Source organism: Medicago truncatula, chromosome 2 (assembly GCF_003473485.1).
Source record: "Medicago truncatula cultivar Jemalong A17 chromosome 2, MtrunA17r5.0-ANR, whole genome shotgun sequence".
Lineage (NCBI taxonomy): Eukaryota > Viridiplantae > Streptophyta > Magnoliopsida > Fabales > Fabaceae > Medicago > Medicago truncatula.
The window spans coordinates 47,411,151-47,421,040 of NC_053043.1; the positions used below are offsets into that span (position 1 = coordinate 47,411,151).

General features: G+C 27.3%; 1 protein-coding gene across 1 annotated transcript; it reads left to right on the forward strand.

Moving 5' to 3' along the window:
- The first annotated feature begins 1,933 nt into the window (after positions 1–1,933).
- Positions 1,934–3,628, forward strand: LOC25487870 (uncharacterized). Its single transcript, XM_013609928.3, has one exon. The coding sequence runs from the start codon at positions 2,590–2,592 to the stop codon at positions 3,406–3,408; it is 819 nt and encodes a 272-aa protein (XP_013465382.1). The 5' UTR covers positions 1,934–2,589; the 3' UTR covers positions 3,409–3,628.
- Positions 3,629–9,890: the final 6,262 nt, after the last annotated feature.

The window sequence follows — 9,890 nt, forward strand, 5'->3', positions numbered from 1 at the left end:
ATTGTGTGATATGGTAGGGTAAGATTTTTCCACGAAAAAAGTTGTGTTAGAGAGCGATTCATTCAAATTTGATTTTTGTTTTTTGGTCAAGAATGTTTTCAAATAGTAGTGCAATCTTTTTCGTTAGTGGTAAAAATAAATTGATTAAATAGCATTGAATTTGTACATCCAATTTTAAATAAAATATGATTGTCTAATGAAATAATACAAAATTTATTTAGATTTCATAAAAAAATTAGGGTTAATAGGTCTTTACCCCTGTAATATAGGGCGCTTTTGGTTCTGCCCTCTGTAATTTTTTTTTTTTTTAGATTCCGTCCTTGTAAAATGAAGCTTCTTCACGATTGCCCCCTAAACCCATTGACTCAGCAGAATCTCTGATGTGGCACTTATGTGACTTTTTCTTTTTATTTTTCATTTTTTTTTGCTTGCCACGCGTAAAAAATAGTTTACACGTTATTTATATTTTAAAAAATAAAATAAAACTTAAAAAAACGAAAATCTTTTTTTAAAAAAATTTGAAAATTAATTTTCAAAAATTCTGTTAAAATTCAAAATCGCAAAAAAATCATTTTTTTTTTCAAAAATTAAAAAACATTTATATTTTTTTCCCGAAATATAGAAAAATTTCTTATCTTTTTCGAAATTAAAAATAATTCAGATTTTTTTTGAAATAATTCTTTTTTAAAATTTTTTCTACAAAAAATAAAAATTCTGAAAAATATTTTAATTTTTAAAAATCTATATAAATGTTTTTAAATTCGAATTATATAATCTGAAAAAAATTCGATTTTTTTTTAAAATTTTTAAGATCTTAACTTCAGATTTTTTTTCGAAAATTTTAAATTTAGAAAAATTCATATTTGTTTTTGAATTTTTTTTTATAAAACTTTAAATAATGTTCCAGAATTCAAATCTTACGAAATTTTGAAGATTTATTAATTTTTTAAATTCTGAATATAAATTTTTTAATTCAAATCAAAATCTTAATTTCAGTTTTTTTTGAAAAAATTTAAATTTAGAAAAGCTTTCAGATTATTTTGGACCGTTTTATTCCTGAATATTTATGAAATCTTTTTCGAAATTAAAAAAAAATCAATTTTTTTACAAAATTAGAAATATTTTAAAAAAATTCTGAAACTTAATTTTCAAAATAAAAAAAATTAGATAATATTATAATTTGGATATTCTTTTTCGTAATTATTTTATAATTTTTCAAAAAATTCAAAATATATTAAATTTGAGATTTTTTCTAAATTTTTTTTAATTTTTTTTTCCCAATTCATTTGTTTTTTTTTATAAATTTTTAAAATTAATTTTCATATTTTTTTAATTATTAATGACGTGTAAATTTTATTTTTACGCGTGGCAATCAAAAAATAAATAAAAAAGAAAAATAAAAAACCACGTAGTTGCCACGTCAGAGATTCTGCTGACCCAAAGGGCTCGGGGGGCAATCTTGAAGAATATTTATTTTACAAAGACGAAATCTAAAAAATATATTTTACAGGGGTAAAACCAAAAGTACCATATATTGCAGGGGAGTAAAAACCTATTAATCAAAAAAATTATGATTGAGTAACACAATTTTCTGGCAGTTCTCTTTCCTAAAAAAACCAAAATTATGACTTTTTATATAAAAAAAATCCGAATCCAATCGTTTAAAATGTGAATTTTTTTCTCCTATTGAGACAATACCCCAATAAAAACAACGTGGAATAATCAATACAATACCAATCAATCTTTTTTTTTTTAGGAAACAATACCAATCAATCCTTAATTAGCATTTATTTCTAATACACACAATTAAAAATCATACCAAAATAAAATCAATCTTATTTATATTTATAAATTATTTACATAAATAAATAAGTGAATAAGTGATTTTTTTTCTCAGTATATATCCTACCTCTTCGTTGACAATAGTGACACACACACGCCTTTACCAACCCATGTGACGTGCTCTCCAATTCCATCCAAATTTTGCAAAAATATTATCACACAACACCTCAAAAGTGCTCTCTTTTTAACCTATCCTTTTTCATCAAAATATATTTAATTTCGGTTCCTTAGATAGTGATACTTACTACTTTATTATTATGGTTATAAGTTTTGTGGCTCTAGCTTCTGTGTTTCCGCGTTTTCATGATAAATTGTCAATTCACACAACTCATAAGTCATAAGCTTCTAGTTGTAAGGTAAGACTTTTTTCTTAGAAGAAAACATTAGGCTTATATTTTTGGGGGTCTAAAAAAATAGTACCAATATCATTGAAACGTTAGTTTCAATAAATTTGGAAGGAATAGATACTCCTTGATTCTAAGAAGCTGCATGGTCCATCCTCTTGTGGTTTAAACTTTAAAGTTTAGCAAACTCCTAGGAAATTACTAGGTAACAATATTGTTGTCGGATACTAGTTCTTTTACTTCCTTAAAAACTCCGAAATTTTTTCATAGCTTTCAATTACAACCGAAAAATTTTAGCCTTTAATTTTGGTTCCTAGCTATTTAGTTTTATTTTTATGATAGTATATAGTATATTTGATAGTATGAAGATGTGAAATTTCTCACACAAAAAAAAAAAGGCTCAATGTATTCTCGTAGTTTATGTATTACTCTAAGCCTTGTGTTTGGGTTCATTGTTTTGATGGCATTTGCACACATTTTCTACTTCTTATGGTGGAAAAAGAGAAGAACACACATAGATATTGAAATGGAACAGAGTAATTATGCAAAAGGGGTGTTTTATTGGGGGTGTTGGAAGAAAACACCATGTTCTTTGCATGCAACAAACACTAGTGAAAGTGTGATTAGAGAGAAAGAAGGTACAAATCAAGAACATGATTTGGAATTAGGTGTTGATGGAAAAGATTTGCTTTTGAAATCCAATGGTGAAGAAAGTTTGGAAGTAGAATTGATGAGGTTGCATAATCTCCCTGGTCCACCAAGGTTTTTGTTCACAATCACAGAAGAAACAAAAGAAGATTTGGAATCTGAAGATGGTAGATCAAGGTGTGGTAGAAGCAGAAAAGGGTCTAGAACAAAGAGTTTAAGTGATTTTATTGATTCTCCTATGAAGTGTTCTTTAGACCCTCTTGAATCTTATAAGCATCAAGGGTTCAATCCTCTCTTTGAAGTCTCAGCAGAATCTGAATTCAACAGGTTTAGATCTTCTCCACCACCAAAGTTCAAGTTTCTAAGGGATGCAGAGGAGAAATTGTATAGAAGATTGATGGAGGAATCTAAAAGAAAAGCACTAGAGGAAAATCATGGTTCTGTTTCAGAATTTGAGGTTAAAAATTCACTTAATGTAACAAAGGCTACAACTACAAGTTCATCTCAGGTTCTTCCTTTGACATCTTCTCCTACAACATTCAAACCACATGAAAATTCATCCATGGTGCATTAGATCTATACAATTAGGCGTCTGATTTTTTTTTATATTTTTTTACCTTATGTTAGATTAATTTTTCTAAATGACTCATTTGCTAGTTTTTACTATTTTTTAATGTTTTATGAAGAAGTTGGTTTCTTTAGTTATTTTATGTACCTCTATTATTTGTTCTCTTAAATTATTGCTGGTTGCTATGATTAATATGCTGCAAATTTGCGGATGTTATGCCAACAAATAGAATGCAAACTGACATACTCTTCAAGATGGTTGTTAAGTACTTAAGTTGTTAGTAGAGAAACCCCTAGGGTTGCTCCAGTGGTATAGGTTTGAGACGTGTTCCTCTTTAAGTCTTAGGTTCGAATCTTCGAGTATTAACGATTCCCATGCTGAATAAATAAGTACATGATTGAACCTCCGATAATAGACAATGTGATTGATCACCAAATTAGTTTGCCCTCATATCGAATATTGAATTTCCACAAACAAAACTTGTTAGTCATGATTCTAAATTGCATTTGTGGTTGAAGTTTGATTATGTTGCAAATCTTTATATTACAGTAAAATGCGAAGAAATAAAAGAGTCTGTTGCAATTAAAATTACGGTTGCGGACCACAATTTAAAATTGATGCTAGAGATTTTTTATTTTTTATTTTTAAGGAAAAATTGATGCTAGTTATTAAGCAAGCAACTTCGTGGGGCAATGTGTTTTTGTCCATTCTAATGTTTGCTACCATTCATGTGATGTGATGATGCATGTTTGCTACATTACCAAAATTTTAAATTTAAAAAGTCTTCATGATTTATTTGTTTTTCTTATTAGAAAACCCCCACAATCATATATTGTACTAGTTGTATTCGCTTATCTAGCTGTGTCTTTTGTTTTCTTTCCTAGTTGCTTAATTCACATTACATTATCATAATCACAATTAGCTATCAAATGAGAACTTTAGCTTTCTAAACAAAAGGTTAACGCGTAAACATGTTCCAATGTTGATTTCACATGTAGAGATTGTAAAGTAGTAATGATGTTATTGATTGAATTTGCCTAGCTCTCTACAAAAATGGAAAGTCAATGTTTCATGTTAATCCAATTTACAAAGTGTTGTACAGATAATAAGTTTGGAATTTTATTATAGAAAGAAATAGGTTTGAAATTCCTTTGAAAATGGAGTAACACTTCTCTAGTCAAGATCATAAATTTAAATGGTTTATACACACATAATTTGTAAAAGATAGAAAGAAAAAAGAAAAAAAAAACAATTTACTATAATTATTGAGAACATTCATCTGTGTCCCTAGATTTTAAATTTGAATTTGTGACCATATAAAAATTATCTTTTAAAAATTGTTAGAACATCATAAGAAAGTTTTGATTTCTTTGCCTTAATTCTCAAATTTTAAGATGTATTTGTGACCATGTAAAAGTTATCCTTTAAAAGATTATTAGAATGTTGTAAGAAAGTTTTGTTTTCTTTGTCTTTTTCTTTGAAGAAGCTAAACTAATCTACCTGAATTATCATCAAGGAGAATCGAACCTAAAACTTTGAAGAGTAGTAGTATACTCTAAAGTCTTTATTCAACACCGTCAAACCAAACCAGATGCATTTAGTTTTGATTTATTTATTTAACTCTCAAATTCTAAGAGAATGAAACACAAATAATTAGGAATTCTCTGAAAAAATAAATAAAAATTGATCAACAATTATTTTAGATAGTATTTGAATTTGAGTTTTTGTGACATATAGAAAGCTTTATAGTTAAGAATTCCACACTTTTTTTTTTACCTATTTGCTAAACAATTTATAAAAATAGATATTTGGTTTTTCTTAACCACCTCCATTAGAATAGAAGAAGTATTCAAAATTAAGATTAGAGTAATGTTGTTGGAGGGGAAATTGTGCAATTTGTAGATGAATGAATTTAATTAATAAGCTAGCGGCGGGTCCCATAACATGAGTGTGTCTTAATCAAACCATGAAGTGACAAAGTGGAAAACGGTGCGTGTCATGAATGGGTAGGTTATTGTGTCTATGAACTTTTACCTAAACAACAAGTGATGTCGTTGTTATCACGCGAATTGTTACAAACTTTTCTCCAACCAAACCAAACCCAACTTACAAAGTAACAGCGCCTGCTTTTCAAATTCAAATTTCCAATTTTCCCAAACTAACAGCTTGCAAATCAATTCTGCACTCTTTCAAATTTGATGTATCTAACAAACATGGAGAGAAATAGAGGTGAGATACATAAAGAGAGAAAGAGGAGAGCAACTATGAACACTGGATGTTCTAAACATGAAGATACTTATACTTTTTGGATATTTGTAGATATGTATTTATGAAGTATCATAATTAATTTTTAATTTTTATAAAAAATATTTTTTTTGATACTTACAAAATGTTTCATAAATACGTATCTTAGAAAAGATGAAGGGTGAAAAAGTTCTGAGAATTTAATGAAGTTGCATATGATTTAATTTAAAAGGTAAATTAGTAGAAATGTCTCTCGATGAACCAAACTTAAAAATTTATGTCTTTTTTGTAGATGAAGATGGGGATGTTCGCGGTGTAATTGATCTTGTGGCTTAAAGTCATATGAATTGCAAGATATATTATCTTTAGGGAATTAAAAAAAGGAAATGCTAACAAGTTCTTGTTAAGAAGTTTAAAGAGAAAATTTTGTTTTGAAAATTATGCATTTAACAAATTGAAAGTTTAAAAAGTAATTTTTTCTACATAAAATTTATAAATCATTTACATTTTTGAATCCTTAACAGGTGTGCAAGATCCATTAAAAAATAGTGTTAAATATGTTTTTGGTCCATGTAAATATGTCAACTTTTCGTTTTAGTCCCTCTAAAATTTTTTCTTCAAATTTTAGTCTTCCAAAAGTTTTTCTTCTTCACTTTTGCTCTCCTTTTAAAGTAAACTCACATATTTTAATCATTGTGAGCTTAGTTCAGTTAGCAGGGACAATGCATAATATATGCAAGATTTGTGGTTCAAACCATGACCACCACAAAAAAAAATCACATATAGAATTCATATTTTTGAATAAAATTTTGTATAAAAATTTATAATATTATAAGAATTTCTCATGAAAAAAATTAGAATTTTTTAACAAAACATAGATTAAATATAAATTTGTATATTTTTTGCGGTTAACAATTCATATTTAATTTATGTTTTGTTAAAAAATTCCAAAAAAAATTTGGGGTGATTTTTACAATATTCTACATATTTTTGCGCAATTTCATTAAAAAAATAAAAAATTGATTTAAAAATAGGGACCAAAAGTAGTGATTGAAAATTTTAAAGGGACTAAAACGAAAAGTTGGTATATTTATAGAGACCAAAAACATATTTAACCCTAAAAAGAATATATATTCTTTTCTTTCTCTTATACTACCAAATAATGCATCAAATCTATTATATTTTTCGTATGCCTTTAAAAAAATAGGCTTAATACATGCTTTGGTCCATTAACTTATTTTCGGATTTCATTTTGTTCCTCTAACTATAAAGTATCTCAATTTGGTCTCTTATGTCTTATGCCGTTACCTCTTTTGGTCCTCTCCGTTAGTTTGTTTTCAAAAATAGTTAACCCTTGTCCACATGTCATTTAAGATTGGTGATCAAGGGTTAGATTTGAAAAGTACACAGGTATACAATGGACTCACAACATATAATCATTTCTATTTTTCTTGATTTTCCTAAAAATATAAATTTAAAATCACCATCAATCTTCATCATTTTATTTTTAAAATAATTTGTATCTAGATTTTTAAAAATTAAAATATTTTTCAGAATTTTGTAGAAAAAAAAATCTGACCTTTTTTTTTAAATTTCATAAAAAAATATATTTTTTTCAAATTTTGAAAAATATTTTATAAAATTCAGGAATATTTTTTTTCATATTTTATAAAAATCTGAATTTTTTTATATACTTTTCAAAATTAAAATATTTTTCAGAATTTTGTAGAAAAAATAAAAAAAACCTTTTTTTTCGAAAAAAAATATGATCTTTTTTATAACCTTTTTAAATTAAAATATTTTCCAGAATTTTGTATAAAAAATTTAAAAAAACATTTTCTTTTCGGAAAAAAAATCTGACCTTTTTTTGAAATTTCATAAAAAAAAAAAATTCAAATTTTTAAATCTTGGAAAAGATTTTATAAAAATGATCCAACGGTTTCTATTTGAAAAATAGATCAAACAGTTAAAATGTAACGGATAAGACCAAAAGAGGTAACGGCAAAAGACATAAGGGATCAAATTCAGACACTTTATAGTTAGGGGACCAAAATAAAATTCGAAAATAAGTTAAGGGACCAAAACATGTATTAAGCCAAAAAAATATTATATTTTTCATATGTATTCTCACATTCTCTTTTATCTACTTCTCTCTTTCCAATTTTTCTTCCAAACCAAACACATCCTAAGAGGAAAAGTCTAAGTTATTAATTTATAACTTAATATAAAGAAACTTGTTACACGATGGCTTACAATCCGGGAATTAACATTTGACAATGTCTTAAAAAAAACATTTAAAAAAGTCTCATTCTTATTCTTAGTATAAAAAATAAAATAAAACAATGTTTCATTTAATAGCTGGAAAATTGGAAATTCGGCTAGGTTCCATGTGAAATAAGGAACAAACAGTGTCGTGGTCCTCTGTACAAGTCAATTGCGTGGGTCCACTATTTTAATTCTCTAGATTTGACATGTAATTTGGATTCAATGAGCATAAACCAAAAATTACATGAATTTGTTTTCAAAAATTGTGATAATTGTTCTACATTATCATTTTCCTTAATTCTTTCCTTCTTCACAAAGTTTCAATTTAGTCATGAATTGGAGACATTTGTTGTTTGATGTAGATTTAATTGCATATGACATATATATCGGTCAAATTCCAAAGTTTAGTTCTAATCTCTTGTTAAACTTAACCCATTTGGGGTTGCCGTAGTGGTTGGTTTGGGATCTTGGAGTTTGCTCCTCCAGAGGTCTCAGGTTCGATTCCCTCTGGTGTCAATTTCGGTGGGCTAAGTCTATACAGAGCTTGCTCTGACTTTAAACGGGATCCCGCAAGTGGACGGTGGGATTGGTCCCCTCAGATTAATCGATTCTTCGATCGGATACCAAGTTTTCAAATAAAAAAAAATCTCTTGTTAAACTTTTTGTTTGATTTTGGTTTCTTGTTCTTTTAAACTAAAGCAAGCACCTAGTCCATGTTGTCATGTAGTTTCTTTAAAGTGATTATGTGGTAGATAAATGGTCACATTACAGTCGTCATGTACTCATGTGACAGCAATATATCACTTAATCACTTTTTGTATTTCTTTAGTATGTAATTTCTCTTTTTATTTTAAAGTTGTGTCAAATTTTCAAAAATAGAATACATACATAATTAATTGAATGAATGTAAGAAGTTAAATTTACTTATAATTGAAAACCGAAGAGGTAGGTGTTTGTAATTTGCACAAAAAATGAAATAGGTGCATTTAACAACCTTACAACCGATCGTGAATGGCTAACTCTCACCATTCAATATATCAATTATTTGTTCACATTTGAGTTCCTAAGATTTCTCTTAGGTACTTGACAAAACCTCATTATAGTTTTGTCCCATGTATAGGATCCAAAACTAAAATTTATTGCATTTGCATATATGAAAAGGATAATTAGAAGCATTTAGGTAAGCAATTTAATGAAATATGTATGTAATAGACAAAGGATATTTAGAAGCATTTAGCTAAGCAATTTAATGAAATATGTATGTAATAGACAACTATCTTAATAGGTAATCAATCAAGCTTACTTAGATAGCCTAACTCAAGATAATCGGAGACACTTGCACGGTACAAGAAACCATATGCATCAACAGTAGGACAAATTGTACTAATGCTAATGGATTTTTCTCCGAAGGAAACCATGATACAGAATAGGCATTGAAATTTAAAATTTTGTGTTCCATTCCTTTGATCATTATGAATTTAACATGAGTTAGTGAAAGTGTTGTTACCTCTTGAAGTATAGAAATAATTTTTATCACAATCAAAGCAAAATAATTGTGTCTCTACTCATCAAGACGAACACATTTTCTTTGATTTTCGATGCTATCCAAGTGATCAGAGAGCTTCAGAGAGAACTACGATTTGCAATTTAAGGTTTTGTAAAGTGGTAACTGAATTCTGCAAAAATGAATTCTATTTATAGACTCACATGTGCCCACTATAACCACATTTCACTTAAAACACATTGTACCTTACAGTGTATTGCATTTTATAATTTAATTGATAAATCATATTTATTAACTTAATTACGAATAAGTCTCACTTATTAATTTATAAATAATTTTTACTTATTTATTTATTTATTTATTTTCTCTCATCTATCTATCTATCATATATGAGTGACCCTATAAGTTTCCGTCACGTTGGTAATAATATTTAGTTATATATTTATATGATAAACAACGATAAGCTTCTGACAAT

Excerpts from the sequence above, each read along its gene's own strand:
- LOC25487870 (XM_013609928.3), top strand. The coding sequence starts at position 2,590 with ATGTATTCTCGTAGTTTATGTATTACTCTAAGCCTTGTGTTTGGGTTC.